Source organism: Mesoplodon bidens (assembly GCF_964165515.1).
Source record: "Mesoplodon bidens genome assembly, chromosome: 12".
Taxonomy (NCBI): domain Eukaryota; kingdom Metazoa; phylum Chordata; class Mammalia; order Artiodactyla; family Ziphiidae; genus Mesoplodon; species Mesoplodon bidens.
In genome coordinates this window covers 84,561,512-84,587,443 of record NC_138168.1, presented here as the reverse complement: position 1 = coordinate 84,587,443, position 25,932 = coordinate 84,561,512, and the positions used below count along the sequence as shown (strand labels likewise).

The window sequence follows — 25,932 nt, the reverse complement described above, 5'->3', positions numbered from 1 at the left end:
TCCATTCTGATTAGTGGCTAGGTAAGAATGACAATCTACGTGATCTCTGCCTAAAATAAGCTGGTTTCTCCTTCTCTTTTCTGATACCTTTACCGGGACCTCAAGTCACCCTTGAGCTCTGGCAACACTCAAACACAACGCAGAGCAGACGCTCCAGAGCCCAGCTTCTCCCGAGCCCTCTCCTTACAACCCACCGTAGATACGCTGCCATGGGCCAATCTGTAAACAGGGAGTAAATGCCGCTAAGACCGTGTCGAAAAGAGATAACTAAAGAAAAGAAAAAACTGATGGAAAGCTGCTCTTTTACCTAAGAAATCATCCCATTGTTCCCCCACAATTCAAAGATGTGATGTTTTGACTGTTTGGGGGCCATTCCTCCCTAGGGATACTTCAATAAAACTGAACTCTCCTCAGGCCATCTGGGTGACGGTGTGGTCATTTCAGCTGTTAAGGATAACTGTACACAGATCCAAAATAACAGAGGACGTCCTTTTATTGGCTGTCCACAGGAGTTTGGTCACACAAGGAGGCGAAGACTGTGGCAGGTGTGGTACAACACAACACCTCGGCTAACTACTAAACAGAAGGTTAACTGATGCTTGAAGGGATAAAACCCCGGCAGCCCTCCGCAGCCCAGGCGCCACCTACCTATGTAGAATTAAGCCGAAGAAGCTGGCGACGGATGGCATGGTCCATTAGTCTTGGTTTGTTGCACTGTCTTCCCATAAAACAGCACTTGAGAATTCACAAAATTAAAAAAAAAAAAAAAGAAGAAGAAAGAAAGCAGCAGTTCCCTTTCAATACCATCACCACCGTGAACAGACTGCAGCGTGGCATGCAAGTCCACATCTGGTCATTGTTTCCCTTCAGGTTTTTCTTAAATTAACAAATGGAATGGCATGTCTGTTTCAAATATTAGTAGCATAACACTTAAGTGCAATTTCAGTCCGGCCACAAGTGTCATAAACCTTCCGTGTATCTGTCCCAGAACAGCAAGAGGAACCCCCAGGTAGCCTCCTCTCCGCCCAGACGCCGACTGGGGGCCCCCGAGGCTCCTCCCTCCCCACGCCCACCCTCCATATTCCAAACACCTGAAAACAGCTACGTCTCTGTTTCCACCGTTATCAGAATGGTCAGGGTGGGGCAGAAAATTCAAATGGAACCAAGCTGCCAGCCTTTGGGTCCTGCCCGCCTCTGCCGTCAGAGGGGGATCCGATTTCTCTCCCAGGGCTCTTCCTGCCTCAGGACCTGGAGTCGTCGTGGCCACCCCGGGCACTGGGTCGCGGGAAGTCGCGGTGGGGCCGTCCGTCCGTCGCTCCTGCTGTCTGCAGCCCCCGGGGCCGGAGCCCCGCGGTCACACGGAGCTGAGCTTCACCAGGCCGCGCACCGAATCCTCGTGCAGAGAGTCCTGGCTGGCGAGGCCCAGGACGTGCATGGTGCGGCTGTGCGCCAGCGGGCTGCCCGCCAGCATCCCGGGCGGCGAGGGCGCTTCCTCCGGGGTCAGGAACTGGTGGCCCACGTGCTCCTCTTTCAGGGGCAGTATGTCTGTGAGCGCGGCCTCGGCGGCGAGGTTGGGCATGGAGGAGGGCGGCGTGGGCTGCCCCAGCGTCAGGCTGGCGCAGGGCGTGCCCAGGCCCGGCTTCCCGGGCAGGTGCAGCTCGTCGCTGGCGAGGCTGGGCTCGCTCTGCAGCAGGGGCGTGGCCGCGGCCTGCAAAACGAATTTGGTGCTCTGAATGCACTGGTCTTGGTCGCACTGGAGAGCGGGAGGGAGCCAGCAAAGAGGAGGCGAGAGGAGTTGGCAAGGGGTGGGGAGGGGAGGGGGCACAGGGGGCAGGGAGGGGCGGGATACAAGAGAGAGAGAAACCCGTTAGTGACACCTGGGTCAGGGAGGGCAGAGAGGGTGCACAGTAGCCCAGTTCCATTTGGAGACACCTAGCTCCTGAACAGCTGCTCAAACTAATAGTCACCCACAGGTGCCCTGGGAGTACCACGCAGCCGCAGGCTTGACGCTCCGGCCCCTGTTCGCAGACAGGACCTAATTTAAAAACACTCCCCTGGACAGAGGCATGGGCCTTGCCACCTGCAGTGGCCTGAGGCCAATGCTACTTCTATGCTGAAAACCACTTTTACCACATTGTTTTAAAAATACGGGGGCCTGTCCACCCATTTCCCAGCAGCATTATTCGCAACAGCCAAAAGGTGGAAGCAAGCATCCATCGAGAGATGGACGGATAAACAAGATGTGGTCTGTACAGACATGGAGTATTATTCAGCTGTAAAAAGGAAGGATATTGGGCTTCCCTGGTGGCGCAGTGGTTGAGAGTCCGCCTGCCGATGCAGGGGACGCGGGTTTGTGCCCCAGTCCGGGAGGATCCCACATGCCGCGGAGCGGCTGGGCCCGTGAGGCATGGACGTTGAGCCTGCGCGTCCGGAGCCTGTGCTCCGCAACGGCAGAGGCCACGGCAGTGAGAGGTCCGCGTACCGCAAAAAAAAAAAAAAAAAAAAGGAAGGATATTCTGACACATGCTGTGGCATGGATGAACCTCGAAGACATCATGCTCAGTGAAATAAGCCAGATACAAAGGAAAAATACTATATGATTCCACTTATATGTGTTACTTAGAGGAGTCAAACTCAAAGACAGAAAGTAGAATGGTGGCTGCCAGGGTCTAGGGGGAGGGGTTGGGGAGTTACCCTTTAATGTATGGAGTTTCATTTTGCATGAAGAAAAGAGTTCTGGAGATGAATAGTAGTGAGGGTTGGATAACAATGTGAATGTGCTTAACGCCACTGAACTGTACACTTAAAAATGGTTAAAATGGTACATTTTATATGTATTGTGCCACACACACACAAAAAGAAAATACACGGTCAACAGAAGCCCCTGAGGGCCTGATCTGACTATTCGTAAAAGCCTTAGAATTCCTCGCTGCTAAGTTTTCAGCAGCTTCAAGAACCATTAATTGAGCTGTGGTTTTTTAATCTGTGAAAGTGAATGCCAACATTTTACAAAATATTTCCTTCTCTTCGAAGTGTTCTTAAATCTTAATCTCGTGTCCTTTGTTTCACTTTACCCGCTGGGCAAAGGAACTAGTGGAAACACATTTCTAGCTGGGGGAATTTGGGTCTCTGATACCTTTGAAACCCTTCCCTTGAGCTGCGGGCAAGTTTCAGAATAGCTAGAAGAGACTTCTTGTGACTCGGAGGTCTTGAACTTGAGTCTGTGCGGTGACCTGTTAGCGAGTTTCAGGAGCAGGTGTGGCTATTAGGGGAGCTTATCCTGACTACATCTGAGCAATAAGCGAGGCGCTCCACTGTTTCTGAAGAAGTTCTTAGAACAAACACGTTTCCCTTCTTTACAGATGCATCTCGTATGGGTGGGTGCCTTGCTCAAGACCTTACAGATAAAAGTAGGGGATGGATCTGGGATTTGGGACTGGGATTATCTGACTGCAAACCCCTTTTCACCACCGCACATTTGACAGCTAGTAGGTGCTTAATAAATGTGACTTGTCTATTATCCCCACGCTCTTTTTTCTGGACTCTAGAGTTACCACTGAACTACATACTCATAGCTCTGTGATGGAGGGACTTTGCCATCTTCCTGCCCAGACGCACACCTAGAACTTCCATTACTCACCCACCTCCAGGCACAGAAGCAAACCAAACCATGCAACGCAGCCTTCAGGGGAAAAGAGAGTTTTCCCGAAGTCTCACTTCTTTTACTTCTTTTGCTTCAGTGTGTGTCCTTCCTAGCCACATGGGTTTCTTTCTAAAATCATGAGTGGTGGGCCATCCCCCAGCCGGCCCCCAATCCTCCATGAGGAGGTGGAAGAGACACCATCTCTAAGGAATTTGCGGGTTTTAGAAGTTCAAAGGCCTTGGTTTCAGACAAGAGTAAAGCTCATGATGGAGCTTTAAAAAGGGAAAGCCAATCCTGGCTTTTCTATCATGGCTTCATTCCAGCCAAGGGAACTTCAAGACGCTGAGAAGCTAGGAGAAGGGTGGGAAGGGGCTGGGGAGTGGGTGGAGGGCTACTCGGATGAGACAAAAATGCCATTAAAAGTGCTTGAAAGGGGCTGATTGTTAGGCATTGACAGTCATTTAGTGTCTGCATTTTCCCAATCGTCACCCGAATCTTTGGCCGCACCAGTACTTATCCAGTGGGCAACTGCGTAGCCTTCTCTGCTCTTGCAGGGAAGTTTGGCTCGGGGCAGGGACCCTTGCTGCCAGGGGATGCTGAACAGCACCGCTGTCGGAGCTGCAGACGGCTCGGGTCCGCTCACGGTCTCCAACGTTGTCAGTTCCGTTCAGCACATCGGCTCAGTCTTGACAGAGCAGAGGCGGAGAAGAGCAACCTTCCTGATTAAGCATTCACCTTCTGGAAAGTCTCCCAGGGCTCTGGATATACTGTGCTTTGCAAAGAACATTTTATGAAAATCACCATTTATTGCCCTGGCGTTGCCTCCATTTTCTGTAGCTCAGTGAAGCCTCTGAGCTGCCGCCCCCTGCCCGTGACCCCAGGGCTGAGATGCTGCTCCAGCCAGAGAGCTCCTGCTCTCAAGCCCAGCCCCTTCCTGGATGATGGAATCTTGTTCTCAACTTTTCCTTCTGGAGCCCTCACTCATCCTAATACCTCGGTCCACACAACACGCCCAGCTCTGGGGAAGGATGAAATTGCAAACTAGATTTGCTGGTCTCTGTTGACCAGAAGAAAGCCTTTTTTTTCTTAAATTGAAAACTGACCGGCAAATTCTATTTTAGGGACCAGCCCAAATAATTCTGACTGGCTGGCTCTTCCTGACTCACAGGAAAATACGGGGGCTGGCCAAAAAGTTCATTCAGGTTTCTCCGTAACATCTTCCGAAAACCCCGAGTGAACTTTTTGGCCAACTCAATAGATTAGAGCTCAGAGCTGGAGGAGATTCCCAAGGTCAGGTGGCACAAGCATACGGGGGAGAGGCGGGCTCCCCACTCTCTTTATCTCTTTCTCCCTCTGTCTCTCCGGTCAAGTGTCCTTTCCCCTTCCCTGGTCACGCCTCTCCAGCCATGCCCTGCAGCAGAGCTCACGGGCACCCAGCAGAAAACCCTGGGACAAAAGGGCTGCCAACAGTGCTCTGTTAAGTTCCTTAGAGCTCGTGTTCACCGGGAGGTCGATGTGGAGCTTGAAGGGCCCCCTGAGATTTTGCACTGAAGCATCCCTGTGCTGACTTAAACGAGACACCTGTGAAACAGCACAGCATAAACTGCTTTTGCCTCCTTAACTAGGCTGTTGATTAATCAAGCAAGTTATTTATGGAGACGGTGCTGCGCATGTGCAAGACGGGACCCCATGTCTTCAGGATGAACCCGGAACCTGGAATTTTTCACTTTATGGAACTCAAAAGTTTATGGAACTCAAAGTGCTGCCACTGGAGCCCTTTGGGAAGTAAGAAGTCTTTCAATAAGGAAAACCTGGCTTCCAGCAGCATGAGTAGCTTGTATGGACTGACTCAAGACTAGCCAAGCACCTTCCAAGTTTGAAATTCCCCTTCAAGTTCGCCTGAAACCTGGGTGGAGGAGATGGATCTGAGCCCTGCCTCCCGTCTCCTTGAGAGTCAACCTTGCAATAAAGCTCTTTCTTTCTTCAAAAGCCGGTGCCATAGTCTTGGCTTCTATGCACACTGGGCAGTGAGTGAGCCCTTGCTAGGTATTACCTGGAGGTGGGTTTACTCTGAAGCTATGAGCTTAAGTTCAGGGCCTTTTGTTTGCTTGTTTTCTAAGGCCCTGCTTGTTGTTTTGTCTTGCATATTATTTTCTTTTTTTCTTTTGTATAAATTTACTTATTTATTTTTGGCTGTGTTGGGTCTTCGTTGCTGAGCGCAGACTTTCTCTAGTTGCGGCAAGTGGGGGCTACTCTTCGTTGTGGTGCACAGGCTTCTCATTGCGGTGGCTTCTCTTGTTGCAGAGCACGGGCTCTAGGTGCGTGGGCTTCAGTAGCTGTGGCAGACGGGCTCAGTAGTTGTGGCTTGCGGGCTCTAGAGTGCAGGCTCAGTAGTTGTGGCGCACGGGCTTAGTTGCTCCGTGGCATGTGGGATCTTCCTGGACCAGGGCTCGAACCCATGTCCCCTGCATTGGCAGGCAGATTCTTAACCACTGCGCCACCAGGGAAGTTCCTCTTTCTTCTTAAAGAGGGCTCCAAATTGCATGACTCAGGCCCCTCCAATCCTGGGTCCACTCCTGCACACACCTATTGGTGCTTTCCTGCGGCCAAACCCACAACACGTTAAAACTGTAGCAAATCTGTCCTCAGCCTCATGGTCAGGACCCTGTTGAAAACATGCTCCAGTTTCCCAGGAGTAAAGCTTAAGGACTTAAATATGTGAAAGAAAACATTTAGCCTAAGCTATTTAATTTTTAAAAAAATCGAAATGCCACAAATCTTTTCAAAATGACTATTTTGAACAGTGACTTGTATTATCTGACTTTCAGCACCTGTTCTACAGGGATTTGTTTAAATATTTTAAAAGATGACTGAGTATAGTTGTGGACATTTCCATTGTTATAGGGACTGCTTTCATATTAATAATGAACCTACTCTAGCCCCTCCTCCAGTTTACCTTGTGGCAAGATTGTATCAGTGAGAAGATTGCTGGGACCACCATGAACCTAAGTGTCTAAATCCTGCTGTAACCCATAGCTTTGAAAATAGTTTGCCACATTTAAACTGATTTCTATTTAGAAGACCATTCCCATTTGGGGTGCCCAGGGACCAGGCTTTCTTCCACAGGATACTGTGTTATAATTTTCCTATTGGTTCACAACAGGACACTAAAATGGGTTCCAATCAAGGAAAGGGCAATTAATTCCACTCTACCCAGTGGAATTTATCATTCTCATGATATTAACTTTGCACGTTTTGGACATCTTTTTAGAAGAAACTCAATGACTAGGGGATATCTGATTAAAAAAAAAAAAAGTCCAGCCTCTTCCTCATTTTGCACACTGTCAAAATTCCAAGGAGGATGAGCTGATAAACCATATGAGAACTTCAAGGGACAAAATAGCCAATATTTTCAGGGTTACTGTGAAGATGACCCATGAAAAAATGTCCTTACACCTCTACCTTTTTACCTTTGCTTCTAATCCTTATTTGCCCATTTCTTCTTGATTTTTCTACTAATTTTTTCTCTCTGGCCTAACTCTCTTCTCTTCCCTCTCCATCTTTTCCTTCATTGACTTCCCTCCCTCTTATCCTTTTTCCCTCTTCTTTCTTCTTCTCCTCCTTTTCTCCCCCCCCCCCCCTTTTCTCTTTGACCTTTTTACGCCACCAACCCGCTTTCCTGGCTGTTCATGTGAGGACTCATATCTTCAACCAGTAGGGGGAGACATCACTGCTCACTTTTTTTCTCTCACAACTTGGAACAGGGCTTATATTCCAGCACTAACGCCAAGAAGCCATCAGGTACATTTCAATGTATCTAACCAGTTATATGATCTTAAAGAGAAACAACCAAGCAGCCGGAGATTGGACAGTGACAATCCATCACTATGAAGAGGAAATTGAGAAACTCACTGTTTTCATTCCAAAACAACACTTTAACGGTTCATATTTATCAAATATTAGATCGAACCATATGAAATTGCCATTTTTTAGGCCAAAAGTCATCCAAGTGCTGACTACAAATCGAATAGAAACCTGACTGCTTTTAAGAATGTCTATAGACAGACCCTTCTGTTGGCAGCATAAAACTAACACTGTCTGGAGTGCTGGAGCATTTGCTGTGGTTGAAGTAAGTCACTGGCAGCTGGCTGATTTATTGCCCAAGTGAAGCGCTGGTATTTAACTTGCAAAGAAGTTTATGGTTTCAGATGTTTGGATGCCACACACATTATCACTTAATGTTACAGTTTAAAAATACCATAGAGATAAGTTATTTTTGTTTCTGCAGGTTTTCAAATAAAACTGCTCATGTTGGAATACATTTTAGTTGACTCTAGCTGACTTCTTGTTTGAAATAAGCCTAGCATACAGATTAAATGCTGCCAAAACCAAAGCTAGGAGTTTTGTAGATGGTCTTATATACAAATTAAGAATAAATAAAATTATTTACTTCTTTTGCTTCAATTCTGTCAAAAGTATTAGCATTGGGCATCAGTTATTTCTGCTTGGCTGGGAAGCTGTGTTCTGGGTCTTATGAATGCTCATTTACTTTAATAAAAACACTATAAATTTCTAAAATCCACCTAGAATATAGGTTAGGAGGAGTGCTTCCTTTTTATTCTCTTTAAAAACATTATCATTTAAGTTTGCTCCAGTTATTTTTTCTATTATATTTGATTTTTCAGACTCTGCATGGAGAGTCCTTCTGTGAAACTAGTTTAATAAATCATGCAACTGCTAGGTTTAATCTTGTTCTGATACTGGATTAAGAGGATTTAAAATGAGGTTAAGTAAATATAGCAAATGATAAAAAAAAATCCAACAATTATGTACTATGTTAGGGTTAGGGTTAGACTATCTTTGTGTTTAGCACGTGACCCCAAAGGATCACAAGTGCCAGCTTTAAACAAACTATGATCCTGATGTCATACAGAACTTAAATTATTTGACAATCAAATGAGATATGCACACTAAAAAGCGGACCATACCTGAATGTCATGACTCTGCATAGACACATTGTCATGGAAAGATCTTCAGTATAAGGTAATAATAAAAGCCAATAATGGGGAAAATAGGAATAACTAAAACATGATCTTCAGTTGGCACTGGGGTTATGGGCACAAAATTCCAGTGTGGATCCTCAGAATTTCATGGGTGTTCAGATGACAAGGGCTATACTGGGGTCACATGCACTATTTCAATACTTTAGATGTCACTTCATTACTTCTCTAACGTTTTCTTTCTTGGGAATCTGTAGTAGAGGGAAGATCACTTAGGTACTAAATAACCATCCCCATCCCCCAATTATGTGAGATGGTAAGTTAACAGTGAATTTTCCCATTTTTCAGATAATAAGACCTCTACGGGTATTTTGATGCCAGCTGTCTATCAGTATTTACATAATTTTTCTGTCCTGCAATTATCAGTATGTTTATCTAAGGCTAAAGCCTTTACCTTTATTTCTAAAATAGTGCAGTTTCCCTAGGAGCACTTTTCCTATCATTCGGGAAATGCCTTTCTGATCTAGACTTTAATAATAAAATAATAGGCAAAAATTTGGCCCAAGGTACCTAGAATCTCTTTCCCTCCAGCTCTTCCTTTCTCTGCAAATGAACATGCCAAGTCTGGTGCTAAATATAAAGCCTCCAAATGATCCTCCTTTGAGGTGAGCACTAGAAACACTTTTAGGTCAGAGGAATCATGTTCCATGGCTAAATCAGTATTTACTGCTAGTAGAGTGGGTAGCAAAAATGGGGGAATATGGCAATGTTGGCTGCGAAATGTCCTTTAATCACAGAGATAGGGCTTCTATTCCCAGGAATGGTGGATAACCTATACCGGACTAGTATTGCCTCTGTGTACAAGGACATATATAAAACTGGCCAAAATACGTGAAGCAAAGAGTTTCCAATAGCGCACAACAGACAATGCAAGGTTGCAATCCCTGAGAGGAGGGAAACTCACAGGTGAGCCCCACAGTCAACCAGCCCTTTCCTTGGGAAGAATTTCCCAACCATGGTATAGGCTGAACAGAGCAGAGAAGTTCTTCTGAGTAGAGAAAGCAGAGATCAGAGGGTAAGGAAGCGTAAGTGGTTGGATCTGTATGGCAGGGCATTGCAGAAGAGGATGCTGTGCAGAGCAGGGGGCCAGAAATGCTAGTAGGGGTTTCCCACACAAGTCTGTAGCTGTGCTGTGTATGGGCAGGAAGAGTCCCTTCCCCCTTCATCCCCCCTACGCCAGGCTTCTGAGACAAGAGCTGTAACGGGGCTGAGAGAGGCATAGAGATACTAGAAGTTGAGAAAAGTAGTGCTGGGGGACATTTATCTCATTAACACCCCCAACACCTTGTTAACATGCCTGGCATCCAGCTAGCACATTAGGAAGGCTATACCTTAGGAGTAAGAATCATGCCCTAAACTAAGACCCTAGACTGGCCTTAACAATGGCTAAATCAAAACCTGACAAGATCTTTGAGGAAGACAGAATTTGGAGGTTGAGCTCCTTCAGATTAGAGGGGCATGAGAAACATCTTGGACTTTCCATAAATCTGTACTAACAAAATATAATACAAGCCTACACAAGTTCAAGATGATGAGCCACTAATTGAACTGCCTGCTAAAACAAGGATCAACACTTCAGAAGATGACAAAATCTGGTCTCTACAAATATATTATCCAAAATATATTCAATAAAATATCAATATACATAGAAATAAATAGAAAAATGTAATCTAGAGTTAAGAAAAAAAGTGGTGAAAAGGCACCAAACCCAAGACAGCCCAAATATGCTTAGCAGATAAAGACTTTAAGCAATATAATAATGTTCAAATATTATAGAAAAATATGGCTTCAATGAGTAAATAGATAGGGAATCTCAGTAGAGAAATGAAACTCAGCAGAGAAATTAAATGAACCAAATGAAAATTCTAGAACTAAAAAGTATAACAAGCAAAGTAAAAAATTCTCTGGATTCATTTAACAGTAGATTGGAGAGGGCAGAAGAAAGAATCAGTGAACATGAAGACAGATCAGAAGAAATTATCCAATTTCTGGACCTAGAGTCTGTTATACAGAGTAAAGTAAGTCAGAAAGAGGAAAACAAATACGGTATGCTAACACATATATATGGAATCTAAAAAAATAAAAAGGTTCTGATGAACCTAGGGGCAGGAAGGAATAAAGACACAGACATGGAGAATGGACTTGAGGACATGGGGAGGGGGAAGGGTAAGCTGGGACGAAGTGAGAGAGTAACACTGACATATATACACGACCAAACGTAAAATAGAGAGCTAGTGGGAAGCAGCTGCATAGCACAGGGAGATCAGCTTGGTGCTTTGTGACCACCTAGAGGGCTGGGACAGGGAGGGTGGGAGGGAGAAGCAAGAGGGAGGAGATATGGGGATATACGTAAGCATATAGCTGATTTACTTTGTTATACAGCAGAAACTAACACACCATTGTAAAGCAATTATACTCCAATAAAAATGTTTTTAAAAAAAGAAATTATCCAATTTGAAGAGCTGAGAAAGAAAGTTTGAAGAAAAATGCACAGAGCCTCAGGGACTTATCCTCTGGGGCAATACCCAATGGTTTAACATATGACTAATTGGAGTCCCAGGAGGAGAGAAAATGAGATGAGGCCCCCTCCCCCAAAAATTGAAGACATAATAGCCAAAATGTCCCAATTTGATGAAAAATGATAACTTTCAGATCCAAGAAACTGAGTGAACTCTGAGCAGTTTAATAATGGAGATCACCCTTGGACTAGGTCAATAATTTACTTGGATACTGATGTTTCCACCTGGACAAACCTTTAACACAGACTAAAGTGCTGCCAAATGGTTTGGGTTTAGGGGAAGCAAGTGAAGAGAAAAAAGGAAGAGTTAATGTGTCATTGGTTAACACTGTCCTTTGTAACAGAGCAGAAACTGACGTTTCATAGATATTTGCTTGGTCCAACTGTAGGTTAGATTATGGAGTGGTTACATTCAGTTCCACCGCTGGTTTTGTGACTGACCACAGCAGATTAATCATCGTTCTGCATGGGAGCCCTGGGTGATGTGATTTCACAGCCCTGGGAGGAGGCTTCATGCCACTCTGCTCCCTAAGACCTTCCCACCTGGGAAACTTTTGGTATATGGTTAAAGAAGAGCGCTTTCCTTAGAGTCAGACAGCTAAGGACGAAATCTCAGCTCAGCCACTGGTGAGCTATGTCACAAACTTAGCATCCCTGAATCTCAGTCTCCTCAAAGGGGCAATCAGAATACCCACGTCAGGTGGTTCTGTGAGGATGAATGAGATGATAATGTATGCAAAGCACTTAGCCCAGTGCCTGGCACATGGTCAATTTCTCCCTCTTTCTCTCTTTCCCTCTCTCAGTTAACCAACACTTACCGAGACCAACTACCATAGGAACTGGCCTAGACAATGGGGCTATAGTGCTGAACAAACAGCGTTAAACATTCAGTTATTATTTTATTATTGCCTGAAATGTTTTTAATAGAGGGTGAAAACTTTCATTCACAATTAAAATCCATATATCCTGAAATTCGGCTTAAATTCCCTTTAACGTATAGATGATTGATAACAGATCTTTTGCAAAGAGCAGATTTTGATAGGAGACAGAGGGTGAGGATAACGGGCTGTGGCGACTGAAAGCACGTGGGAGGGAGTCACTACACATAGTCAGTATTCACGGCTACAGCGCAGCAAAGTGTAGGGTTGACAGCAGGGATTGTTGGGGTCAAAGTGTGAAGTTGGAATTGGACAAATTTACTGAAGTTCTCTGTGCCTGTTTTATTTATCTGTAAAATGGGGATAAAATGAGTAGCATCCTCACAGGGTCAGCGTGAGTGATCCACGTAACAGCCTTGGAAGGGCACGTGGTATGCTACGTGCTGGTAAGCTGTGGGATCTGGTAAACGCTACACAGTGGGAACATGAATGGACTGGAGAGAGGGGCTGGGGCGTGGACACGTCCGGCTTCACGGTCTGCTTAGTGCCAGCGCTGCCCGCGCAGGACTGTCTCCTCCCCCCGCACTCCTGGTAATATGGTACAAAGCCATAAGAACAACGGAAACAATACAAAGGCTCACGCTCTAGGGCCCGAATGGCCATAAATGCAAGTAGAATGGACCATTATCTGGCACAGTGATGTTGCCCTGCTGACAATGCTGGTGGCCTGGGTGACAGGCTCTGAGTTGGAAGGAACCCTGATGGTCAATGTCCAGCCCTCCCGACAGTGCTGACTCCTCTGTCGCCACGTTGCTGGGGGTGCCACCTCCCCCAGCCTGAACACCTCTGTGGTGGGGGCTCCCATCTGCCATGAGCTCTGGGTGTTGGACATTTCCCTCTTGGATTGAACACAGTCTGCCTCCCGGGCCCACCTTCCGGTCCCAGTTCTGGCCTGTGGGACCATGAAGAACATATCTCATCTTACTTCCCCCAATAGCTTTCAGCTCCCGCCTCTCCTGAACACGTTCTGACACACTGGGGGGCACTCCCAGCAGTGGGTAGGTGCCTTGGGACCAAAAAGAGTTCCCCCAGATTTAAGCCCAGTGGAAACCTGGGTTTCCCCTAACACAGGCAGCATGGCAAGACAGGAAGCGCAGGGCGCCCCAGGCAGTTAACTTTTAAACCTATCTGTCTATGAGCAACTCACTACTTTATAATTGGTAATGATTTCTCTGTAATCACATGTGTGCTGGGGAATTCTTATGAAGTGAGAAAAACCCAACCTACAAATCATTTCTAAGATGTAATGAAATTTTAATGAAAGCTAAATTTAACAATTAATGAAGTTGACATATTCATGGGTCTCATAGACATTAAACATTTATTAATTTTGATTTTGCTGTTTTCTTTTCATGTTTCAGAGCTTGTAATTTTTTTTCAGGTCTTAAAATTTTTCATAGTCCCCAGAAAAGCACACAGGTGCTTTGCCTTTGGTGTCTAGTGGGTAAAATGACCATGTCCTGTCTCTTGGCCCATGGGTTAATTTGATCCTACCAGGGCCATCACTTCATGAAGCCATATTGCCATGTCACTGCACCAAAGGGAACTCCTTCCCTCTAGTTCCTAGTTCCACATTCAAGGTGGAGCCTTTTGCAGATGTGACAAAATTGGAGGAAGAAAGGAATGAGGAAAGGAAGAGAGGAACAAAGTAATATTTGTTCAGAACTTCCCTTGAGCAAGCCCCTGTGAGGGGAACTTTCAAATACATTCAATTGAATGTTTAACCAGCACCTACTATGTGCCAGGCCCTTTGTTATAAAGTGGTGACGGGAGGGAGGTGAACATCATTATCCCCTTCTTCATTTTACAGTTTAGGAACTTAAGACTCTCGGATTAAGTGACTTGCCAAGGTCACCCAGCCCTGAGTCAGTCACTGCAAGCACAGGCTCTCTGGTTGCACATCCCACGCTCTCTGCCTTTCCCTGCTGTGTTCAGTTGTACTTAAATCTGTCCATTTGCAAAGCTTTCCCTTCCACTGTCTTTCATAATTATCCTGTTCTATTATCCTCACTAGTAGTAACCAATTAGATAAAGAAACTTGACCTGATGGGGGCAGAATAGGCAGGCAAGGGTGGAGAGAAAGTTAGCAAAAGATAATAAGTGCTGATTTCAAAAAATAATCTTCCAGCATGTGAGATGAAATCAGATTAATATCTCAGATGACAAACAGGAGCACGTCTTATAGTTTTTTTTAAAATGCTAGACTGACTGGTACTTCTAGGATAACTAATAAAATTGATTCACATCTCCAGTATTTCAAAGTGAATTTCTACCAACCATGTCATTCCTTCCCAAGTATGGCGAAGCAAACCTTCCCCGAGCTTTCTATATAGCAACCTGCAGGGCACCTCCCCCTATCCCCAGGCATCCAAGGGTACCCCATTTCTACATATTGAAATCAGCTTCCCCCTAACTGGCACGTCCTTTTATATTTCCTGTTGGTGATGTGTATGGTCATCTTGTCACCAAGCTGAAAGGCAGGAGGCACCCCTGGCTCCCTGCTCCCAGATTTCCACATCAGCTCCATCTCCAAGTCCTGAACTGTCAAAGCCTCTTTTCTGAACCCACTCTGCTGTCCTGGCCTGTTTGTCATGGACTCTGTTGTGGGTGATTCAGGTCTATAGAAAGCAGTGGGCCACAAGACTGGGTCCCTTTCAGAAACACTTCTTTAGGGGAATTTGTTCCTGATAAAGAGAGGCCATTGACTTACAGACCACTGAAGAATTTTAAGGCACTGATGGTCGAGGCCAGCCAGACTGTGAGCTCAGGTGCCCATGGAAAGACTCCGCCCCTGCCCCATCTCCCAGGTGCAGAGTGAAAACAAAGCATCCGTCCCACACCTCCACAGAAGCATGACCCAGGGACCTCTCTGGAGAGGCACCAGTCAGTTTTTGCTGTCAATGAATGAACATCGTGTCTGATTATTTGCACTAAGGTGTGCATGGCTGATCTAAGGTTTTGGCTGAAAGCGGGGAGACCTGGCAGCTGAGTCCACTGCACATTTAAAGAGGGGCTGAGGGAGCGGGTGCAGACTGAGGCAAAGGGACAGCACGGGACTTGGGGACTCTCCAGACAGACAGCCCTGCTTGGGGCAGCTCTAGCTCACCCCAGACAGCAGCCCGGTTCTGTGTGAGGGGCATTCCAGAGCAAGCTGCCTCAAGCTGTTTCTGGAAGAGATGTTGTGTAGTTCCCCGACAGAAGCCTGAACAAACTGACCACCTGTTGGGCGGGGGGCGTAAGCCTTCGGCGGATATCACCTTAATTTAACGCTTCCTTGCCCTCTCTGAGCCTGCCAGCCCAGGGGTGTCCTGGGAAGCTTTCTAGGCGACTGACTGTTACAGGTCAGTGAACACAGATGTGGGAGAGAAGCCTCTGTGGGGCGCTGCAGGTCCTACCGTATCACTCTGTGACTGTGTGGCCCCATATGCGGCCATCCCGTTGGAGGGCGCGGCTGGCCGTGGGGTGTCAGGCTGGATGTACCCTCTTCTGTCAATTAGGCTGCAAGAGAAAACAGAACAATGCAGGGGTCAGAGAGCAAATAAAAAGCCAAAAACACCGACAACGTTCTCTCAGTTTCCATCTCGGTGGTCCGTTTTCTGTGACGGGCCCCCAAGGCACTTCAGAATACACCTCTGCTCGCCTTCATGTGTGGTCAGGCTCCAGAGTCTACCACTTCTGCCCTTAGAAACGCCTGGAGCATCTGTTCTCTCCCTGCCACCTGCTGCAGGCCCCACGCTCCCCCTGCCCCCGTCCTGATCACATCACCCCTCCTGCCTGCACAGCCTCCATCACCTGCCATCGGAGCCCAGACCCCCTTGCTCGGCCTTCAGGCCTCACACAACCTGTCCCCAACCTTCCTCTCCGGCCTCAAATCCACATCTCATCACACATGGCGTTCACAGCTTCATTCCTTCAACAAGCGTGTCTGAGCACCTACTATGTGCCAGTGCTCTGCCCGGGAACAGAAGCCACGTACCCGCTGTGCGTTCTCTGCTTTGTCGTCTCTCTTTCTGTTCAGGCTCTGGCTTTTAATTGCCCGAAGTCACTTTCCCTTCCCGTCTGCTGTTCATTCTTCTACGCCTCCAGCCCCTGCTCTTGGCCCTATATCCGCTTTCTTCCCTCATCTGGCTTCTCTTAGCCCTGCCTGCGATCCTCCCGATGGCACGTGCCACTGCTGGCCTGATGTCACAGTGATCTATACGAGTGTCTTCTCTGTTGAGCAGCCTGCAAGCTCCCGAGGCCAGGCTTCATCTCGTCTCCCCCATGGCAACTGTCCCGGAGGAGCTGGCCCCTCTGTCCCGCCCTTGGAACACCGTGGGCACCGTATCACATCATGCTGGCTCCACCTGTTTCCATGTGCACCTGTCATGGAGCGTAAGCACCACAAGGGCAAAAACGGGTTTTTTTTTTTTTTTTTGGTACGTGGGCCTCTCACTGTTGTGGCCTCTCCCATTGCGGAGCACAGGCTCCGGAAGCGCAGGCTCAGCAGCCATGGCTCACGGGCCCAGCCGCTCCAAGGCATGTGGGATCCTCCCGCACCAGGGCACGAACCCGTGTCCCCTGCATCGGCAGGCGGACTCCCAACCACTGCGCCACCAGGGAAGCCCAAAACGGGGTCTTCTTAATCATCATTATCTCCACAGCTGCCACCCAGCGGGTGCTGAGCAAATGCTTCTGACTGAGCTAGTAAAAACGGGTCCTCGGTCTCCCACCAACAAGTTTCCTAAACAATGTTTCTGCGTTTACTCTATGGCACTGTTGCCCAGGTAGGAGGTGAGGGTGAAGCTTACTTTGCCATCAAAAGGGTTTTTGCCTATTTCCTCCGAGTGAAGACTCCGTGCTGACCTCGGGTCTAAGGACGGAACTGCAAGGGGCAACAGGAGGCTCGGCCACTAAGTGGGGCTCACGCCCTGGCCTCCCGTGGGGTGGGGCTGGGCCTCTGAGGGACGCCCCAAGCATATCCACGTGCCCACTCGCTCCTCCTCCTGGGGGCGGGGCCCGGGCGGCTGAAGGCTGTTCCACGTGTCAGCTTGGCTTTCAGAAGATACGGGTTATCATCACAGCTACCACCTCAGGTCTTCCAGTGACAGACTAAGAAGCCATTAAAAAATACTTATGACAGGATCTGGAAGTGGGACTCTGCTTCAGTTTCAGTCACATCCCCTGAGGTTTAGAAAAAACAAGAGGCTACAAGAACCTCCATCCTCCAAAGGGGAGGTGTTGGATCCCCATGCAGGACCGTCAAAGGGATTCTCAGACCAAGTCTGCAGCCGCCTTCAAGGGTGTCAAAGAGCGAAGGAAAGGGCACAGAAGGATGTCTTGGGGGAGAGGGGTCACCCGCTCCTGCCAACGATGAGATCCAGGGGCGGGGCCGGGCTCGGCCCCTGGGAGACAGCCGGTGTGCAGCTGGCTTGAAGGGGCATGCCGGGGGTCAAACTGTTTGCTCCCAAAGGTATGTTGAAATCCCAGCCCTGGTAGGGATGACGGGGTGGAAAATGTTAACTTTCACTGAACTCTGACGTTCCGGTTCACTGAAATGACACTATTGTGGAGGAAATGAAAGTGCCCAGAGTCCTTTTTTTTTTTCCCAACTGACAGGAGAAATTAAGGGACTTTCAGGGGATTTCATCCAGGAGCAGAAAAAGAACTAGGTCATCAAAAGAGTGGGGACAGCAGGGATTATAGAAAAAGCTGTTCTCGGCCTGCTTCCCATGCGTTCAGCCTGTTTAAAAGTACCAGCCACACACCCAAGACTGTGACACTCTGCCCCAAGTCTCCTTCTGGCCCTCAGAATGGCCCTCGAGCCCCTCCTAAGCTCATCTCATCTCTTGCCTTGCCCCCCGGGACCCCCCTCACTCCCCCAGTTCCTCCTCTGACAAGCCGGGCTCTCCTCTCACCTCTGGGCCTTTGCACATGCTGTCCATTCTCTCCTCCCACAATTCCTTTTCCCCAGTTCCTCCTGACCCTTTAGAATGGTTCACACCGTACACCCCCCTCCTCTGGGAAGCCCTGCCAGGTGTCCGTGGAACCTGCACCCTGACCCCATCCCAGCCCCTCCCCCTGTGCAGACCTGCCCTGGACAGACCCGTATTGTTGACATTCTCTCAGGCGCATCCCTGGCCCCCAGCACACAGTGCGTGCTCAGTGACAGCGGCCAAGTGAATTCTTACGACTGGCTGACCCACAGCACCAGCCCATAGGGCCTGACCCTGACCACACCTTGGGACTTTCTGTCTTTCCAATCTTCCATTCCTCCTGCCAGACTGGTTATGAGGACCCCCTCCCAAACCTGGCTGTTCCCACCCTGCTGCCCACCCCCCACCTCTGGGGACACTGCAGGGAATGCGACACGGGTTTTTGCCCCCGTGCTCCATGGCTCTCATGGGGAATCTTGAAGACACCCTCTCCCTCCCTCGTGAGTACATCGTTACACTAAGAATGCTTTAGAGGCATCCCAGGCACATGACGCTGGGCACACAGGTGGTCCTTAGTCCCTGTCTGAGGCGAGGGACACCGCTCATTCTTCAGGCCCGTCTGGGATGCCCGTGGAAGGCCCTGGTGCTCTTTTAGTGCCCAGGGGTTGGGTGAGGCAGGTCAGAGAGAGCAGAGGGCGAGGAAGGTGACAGGAGGGAACAGCGAAGGCAAACACCCTCCCCCTGCCCACTCCTGCCCAGGCCAGCTCTGGGAACCTGTGGGCAAGCGAGAGAGGGCAGCGCCCCATCTTCCTGCACAAACCCTCGAGTGGTCAAGCTCTTCCGAGGCGAGGGCCATCCTGAGAAATGCTCCATCCAGAGGGACTTGGATTTTGGAAAGAATACAGCCTCAACTTAGCCAAACCAGCAAATTTAATCCAGTTGCGGAAGAAATAACTTCTCTATGACAAGATTTGATCTATAAACATCACAGAATGGCGCCAAATGCAAATCAAAGACTTGGGAACGGGAAAAGAGATTCGGGCAAAACGTGAGACTTCCACATTCCTTTCCTAGATTCAGGTGTCTATTTCAGAGATGGGTAAGATGCTTGTTCAGGTCTCTTTTGCCTCTTCTACTCTGTGCTTCATGGCCTGTCCCCACTATCCACAAATAAACACACACCAGGAGGAAACACAAGCTAAATTGTGAAAAAACAAGCATTTCCAGAGGGTTTTTCTGGCCTAAAGAGCCCCAAGAGGGACTCCTGGGTGAGTCTGGAGCTCTCTTGGGGGAGGGGCACCCTCCAGGCATGACGGACGCCCTGGCCTGAGGCAGCCCTTCCGTCCAGAGCCCTGGGCTGTCCCTTCCTGCTGTCCCTCCTCAGAGGAGGCCTGGGAGGGGCAGGTCAGGGGCCCCCGAGGGCCGCAAATTCAGGACGAGCGGCACACTGGGCTCCCAACTTTCTAGACCCAAACTGGAAAATGATCAATTTCTAATTACCCAATGGCACCAGGAACTATAATCCAGTACCAATTAATAAATGGCCTTGGAATATGTGTTTGATATTTTTGGGGGTGGGGTGGGGGAGGGAATCACTCTTCCTTCCCTAATGAAGCTTCACTGAGGCTGATGATCAAACCCAGTTTGTGTTCCATGAGCACAAGTCAGTGATGACTGACCGTGCAGCTCTAAGTGCACAGCGGGGCTGCTGTGGACACAAGCCAGTAGCTTTTGTGGTTTCTCTCCATGTACACAGTTAGAGGCCAAAAGCGAGGAAGGCTTGGAAACTCATTCTAGAAACCTGGAAAACTTGCTTAGTAAATAATGTCTGATTTGGCTAATCTGTTGGAAATATTCTACATGGGCGTAACTCATAAACAATCAAGACTTGGAGGCAGCTTCCACCATTGACACACACAGGTTCTGATGTCAGATGCCTGGGTTTGAGTCCTGACCAGGCAGCATTTACCAGCTGTGTGATCTTGAGCACGTTATTTAACCTCTCTGTGCCTTGGTTTCCTCTTCCATATAATGGGATATAATAGTACCGACCTCATAGGTACAGAGTGAGGTTTTTTTTTTTTTTTTTTTTTTTGCGGTACGCGGGCCTCTCACCGTCGTGGCCTCTCCCGTTGCGGAGCACGGGCTCCGGACGCGCAGGCTCAGCGGCCATGGCTCACGGGCCCAGCCGTTCCGCACGCAGCATGTGGGATCCTCCCGGACCGGGGCACGAACCCGTGTCCCCTGCCTCGGCAGGCGGACTCTCAACCACTGCGCCCCCAGGGAAGCCCCAGAGTGACGTTTTAAAAGTTAATCCATGTAAAGCACTTAAAACAGAGCCTAACGCTATTCAGTGAATGTCAGCCACGGCCATTATTAATATGGCCGCTGTCTTATCATCACCACAATCTCCACTGCTTCAGCCCACACGGCTCTCTCCCTCTGAACTATTTTAGCATCTCTATTCTGCACAGCTCAGCTCTTAGCACTTATTGCTACAGGCTTTCTAATTGCTTCCTACCTTGTGTCCTGCTCCCTCATGACAGCTCCCTGCTCGTCACGGATGTTCAACATCATCTAATAATTCATGGGGTCACATGACTCAGTGTCCTTGTTTTGATCCTGAGGGCATTTTCCCCAAACTTGACACAAATTCAGTAGAAAGTTATGCCAAGCATAACACAAGCCAGATCTCTATTGCGTTAAGGCCACGTCTCCGCAGCGCAGAGCGGACTGCTGACCTGGCTGGCGGTCATTGCTGTGGCCGGGTCACTGCTGCCCGAGGCCTGTGCTAACACACTAGGGTGTGTGCTTCCCCAGGTCTGTTATAGGGGATCGTGCCACTTGAATCTTACCTTGGAGAAATGGGCCCACACAGGGCAACACAGCAATTTGTAAAGATATTTCCGTAGCTGTAGGGGTTGTAATTTTCTTTACCTCTTTTATTTGACCAAGATCCTTTAATCTGAAAGAAAAGGATAGTCAGTGACACAGTATCCATCACACCAATGTCACAGTTCGGGCCGATCAGAAGAAGCCTGTAAAGAATGCAATGATCTTTACTCATTTCTTCAGCAGAAAAACTGAGGTACCTTTCGCAAGGAAAACTGGCATTAAGCCCAAACTTGGAAATATCCCCAAACAGCAGGTCAGATTGGGGAGAAATAACATCCTCTGGGGAAAATAATCTCTTACTTCTACTACATGGTACTTAAAAGGCAGCTCACATAAGCCAGTGGAGATTTTCTGATGCTACATTTAGTGTGTTAAATAGTAATGAAATGAATGGTAGCAGAGAGGAGTAACACACCTCCCCTAAGGGCCCATTTTTTTAAAAAAGATTTTTTGATGTGGACTATTTTTTTTTTTTAGTCTTTATTGAATTTGTTACAGTATTGCTTCTGCTTTATATTTTGGGTTTTTTTGGCCACGAGGCATGTGGGATCTTAGCTCCCCGACCAGGGATTGAACGTGCACCCCTTGCATTGGAAGGTGAAGTCTTACCTATTGGACTGCCAGGGAAGTCCTTAATTGCCCACTTATGGCCTGAATTCAGCCTCATCATATTGCAAAATAATTCTGCAGGATATTTCTAGTGTTCTCAGTTACCATATACAAATAACTGTCTTAATATTCTCGGAACTCATCTATCTCATCAGCACTGATTTTTCTCAAGCCTTTGAGGCAAACTAATTCTGAGACATTTAATTCATGTACTGACAGAGGCTTCTGTCAGAATCCAAATATTCAGAGCAAAAAGGACCTGGCTCACGAAGAAACATTTTCCAGCGTTACGTTTTCTGGTTTTATATTCCCTCTCCATCTGCATTAAGTACAGGCAGATAATCCTGGATAAAAAGTTAAACTTTGGGTCAGTGCGATTGCCTCCCCAAATGAAATGGAGCCGTTATCTGACAGAGGCCAGCCTGTGAGGTCTCTCTTCATCGGGGCAGGGTGACAAGTTGCTGATAGAATTATTGCAAAGGAATAGAACAGAATCCCTCCTCGGGCCTTGGAATTGGGGGTCACTCGGCCGATCTTACTATCTAAGTGACGTGGTCAGAGAGCAGGACAGTTTGGAGATTCGCAATAGAGAAATTGGAGACTGATGTCGGAAAATGCTTCCCCTGCAGGCTCTTTGCTCCCAGGGGCTCCCATCTGGAAAGGGAGCCTGGGCCCCTCACCTCTTCTTTCTCTATTTCCCACGAAAGAACATGCCCGCGTCCCACCCCACCAGGAACTTACGTCTTCATTTGTGGTCTGGTTGGAGCTGATCAGGTACGTGTGGAAACCCGAGAGACCCACGATGGACCAGACGGAGAAGAAGCAGACCACGGCCTCCAGCACGGTACCCGGAGTCAAGGAGGTGAACCAGTAGGACCGTGACGTTCTTAGGGCCCCAGGGAGCTGGATGACTGAGATTTGGACAGAAATAGCCCCCAGGCCCTCACTCAGGCCCTTGTGTCCACCTAGCCTGGCATCAGTGGTCTTGTAGCCACAGGAGACCCTCAGGGGCAGGCACGAGGCCACATTCTCCTTCACGGCACAGCGTTTGTGCTCAGTTAAGTGATCGGTGGGCTCCCTGAACAGGTCTCGTTCCTTTCTCATGGCTGACAGTTCCTCTGACTGTCCTTCCCGCCAAACCTTGGCCCTTTCCTCGTGACTCACTGTGTAGCCAAAGGCGGCGGCAGCAAAACCGGGAAGCACCCTGGCTGGCGCTGGCAGTGGCCCAGGCCTTTGATGAATGGACCCAATACTGAACATCACTTCAATCACAGGTTCTACCTTTGGCTTCTGAAAGCTGGGACTGTAGCACTGACAGGTTTCTCTCCCGACCTGATTTGAGGCTGTGACAGTCACTTGCAGGGCTGACCTCGGGCGGCTGAGACCAGGCAGGGTTTATCTTCCTGGCTTCCTCTCTCCCTGGATGACCCTTCCACCCACTGGCTGCCTGCCCCCCGCTGTGGATGCGCTTCTGATCCGGCGGGGCCATTTCTCAGTGTGGCATCAGGGTCAGCGCTATTTTTTCTTAGGGGACCTTTTCCCAGCCCCTCAGCCAACCCCGACACATATGGCTGTCCTCAGCTATTTGACAGGCAGCTAGAAAACCTGGCTCCACACCAGACGAGTGATGGGGAGTCTCGAGTTCCACAAGATGCACTAAAACCGAAGGAGAAAAAGCCTGGCATTCTTCAACAGACACGATAAATCAGCCAAGAGTGTGGCAATTCGAAAAGAATAGAGAATATTCCTGTCCCACAAATATTTATAAAATTCTATTTACAAGATAAAGATGTTTCTCAGGAAAAAAAAATTCATCATAGGTCTGGGAGTTTAAATATCCATCATGCATCCTCCACTGATAAATTACAGGCCAGAGAAAGTAAATACTCATGCTTTCCTAATGCTTCCAGGGATGGAAGCCATAGATCATGCTGTAATACATCACCATTGATTTTTTTTTCAGGACTGGATATCATTTATCTTCAGAGCAGAGAAATGAATGGATCATCCGGTGCAGCACCATCATCTGCCAAGTCATGATTAACAAATGCCACTGTCCGGCATGCGGGGCTGCATACAAAGCAGGGGGAATGAATGCGCTTCCTGCTTGTTAACTGACTTTCAGCATCGGGATACACCACTGGGTCTGCTCTTGGAAAAGTGGGAAAATGCTTTATTTTTCTTTCTAAGGTTTAAATTTCTAGAAACTGCAAGGCCTCAGAAAAGCCCCGCCCAGAAATTAAAAGGACATCTCAAGAGGAGGATGCCCAGCTGGCCAAGGTGAAGACAGCGCAAAGCAGCGGGGTCTTGCAGATCCAACACAGGTGTCCCTGCGGGGTGGGAGTGCTCACGGAGGAAAGAGGTGAATGGGCTGCAGGAGGAGTTGCACCTACCAAGAAAAGGAAGACTAAGGTGGATTCTGAAAAAGGGGATAAGTACGGAGGGGTGGGGAGGAGATGCAGAAAAGCAGGCCCCTCCCCAGGGCTGCCACCAGCCCTTCTTTTCTGCCAGTGTTGTCCAGGGGGACAAATGGTTATGGCAGAGGCCTCGCTGCACATGGGGACACAGGGATGGTGGCCCAGGTAGCAAAGAGGATCTCATTCTCAACCACCTCCTGACAGGTTGGGGCTCACAGACGCCCCCCCTCCCAGCCTCATCTCCCCACCCAAGAGGACACAGATGGGGGAGGCAGCCACGTGGGAGCCCTGCCCGCACTGGCTTGAAAGCAGAGGTGAAGTGGAGCCCAGGGAAAATGATGAGGAAGCAGTGGGAAGCCTGCGTCGGAAGAACTGCGTTGTATAAAGGGGGATGACACTGGCAGTGACTTTGCAGAGGCTGGAAGGAAAAGACAAGAGGCAAAAAGGTCAAAGAGGAGGTGACAAGTGGAATGGAAACAAGGGTAGAAAAGAGAGAATGAAGAACGAACCAAAAGATGTGTTTACTGAATAATACAAGAAGAGCCCAACTTCGGTCTCGGAAATACTTAGATGTCAACAACAGTTTACAATCCAGGCAGAATGATGGTCACGTCAAAACATAGGTAACATCCACACGTGTGAACCATGTAAAAGCTGGCATGTGAAAGTGGAGGAGGTCATAGCATCTAACGTGGCTATGTCTCCCTTTGCGGCTCCTGTTCCTTTTGCGGCTGCTGTTCCTTTTGTGATGCCACTTACATGATTACCTCCAAAAGGAGGCGTTATTACCAGTGGATGTGGCGTTTTAAATGTTTAGAGCAACCCCCCAAATACGCAGTGTTCTATATTAATATCTCATGTGCTTGGAAACATTTTATAAATAGCAGAATGCAGTTTCACTGTTAGTTCACAGCTGTGTCCAAATGACGAATTCAAGGTAGGATGCAAGATGCAGCCCCCTCCACCTCTCCCCTTATAGCTGCCACTTCGCCCACAGGACGTCTGAAGGAATAATCATCATCATTCGTAACAATGGCTGGCATCACTGGCTGTGTGTTAGGTCCTGTTCCAAAGGCCTCACGTGTGATGAACTGGGAGATTGGGATTGACATATATACACTAACATGTATAAAGTGGATAACTAGTAAGAACCTGCTGTATAAAAAAATAAAATTCAAAAATTCAAACAAAACAAGAGCTTCATGTGGATTAACTCACTTAATCCTCAGAGCAACCCAGTGAGAAGTGTGATTCCCACTTAACCGATAGGGAAACCGAGGCAGGAAGTAGTTAAGTAATTTGTTTAAGAAAGAGCAGAGCAGGGATTTGAAGCTTGGAAGTCTGGCTCTGCCAGTAGGACAGAAAAGCCATGGGCCGATTCCCTTCTGAATTCTTGCTAAGGGACACGTGGCTCTAGGCTGACCCCAACCACCGCTGGGGGAGACTGGGACCCTCCGTGTCAGGGTTTCTTGAACCTCTGACACCTTAAGGAGTCCATCCCCCTCAAATTCACTCTCAGACAGAGGTGCGAATATCTGAACAACACGTCTTCTCACTGGCCCGACAGTGTGATGTTGAAAATATCTATGCCACAGTAAGATTAAGAAACATAAATTTCTTTTTAATGTATCAAACCCGCTTACGGATTTTTTTTTTAAGAGACATGAGTGGAAACAGGCCAATTTAATCAGCAGCTGGATGTTTATTGCATCAGAGATGGGTTCCAAATCACAGCCATTACCACTGCCAGCCTCCATCTGTCTCCTCTCCAGCCCCCCAAAAAGAAAGGAAGCCCCCTCTGTGGCCAAGAGTATGGCTTTAGATTCCCTGCAGCCGCTAGCTCAAAAGGCTGCATGCACACTGAGGTAACTCGCTAGATGACCACGGAATTGAAACAGACTGAAAAATGCCGGCAGGCAGGCGCCCCTCCCTTGGGT

At 48.2% G+C, this 25,932-nt stretch overlaps 1 protein-coding gene across 2 annotated transcripts in view; it reads right to left on the bottom strand.

Annotated features, from left to right (window-relative positions):
- Window positions 1–475: 475 nt before the first annotated feature.
- The window catches only part of ZDHHC14 (zDHHC palmitoyltransferase 14), a 278,874-nt gene continuing 253,417 nt past the window's right edge, over window positions 476–25,932 (bottom strand). The window contains exons 6-9 of one of the 2 annotated variants that reach the window (XM_081250720.1): window positions 22,320–22,422; window positions 20,930–21,039; window positions 15,555–15,657; window positions 476–1,753 (exon numbers count right to left, since the gene is read on the bottom strand). In XM_081250720.1, coding sequence (XP_081106846.1) covers window positions 1,355–1,753; window positions 15,555–15,657; window positions 20,930–21,039; window positions 22,320–22,422 — 715 coding nt within the window. In that variant the 3' untranslated portion in view covers window positions 476–1,354. The remainder of the gene's footprint in view (window positions 1,754–15,554; window positions 15,658–20,929; window positions 21,040–22,319; window positions 22,423–25,932) is intronic. The other variant, XM_081250721.1, reaches the window with a different exon arrangement.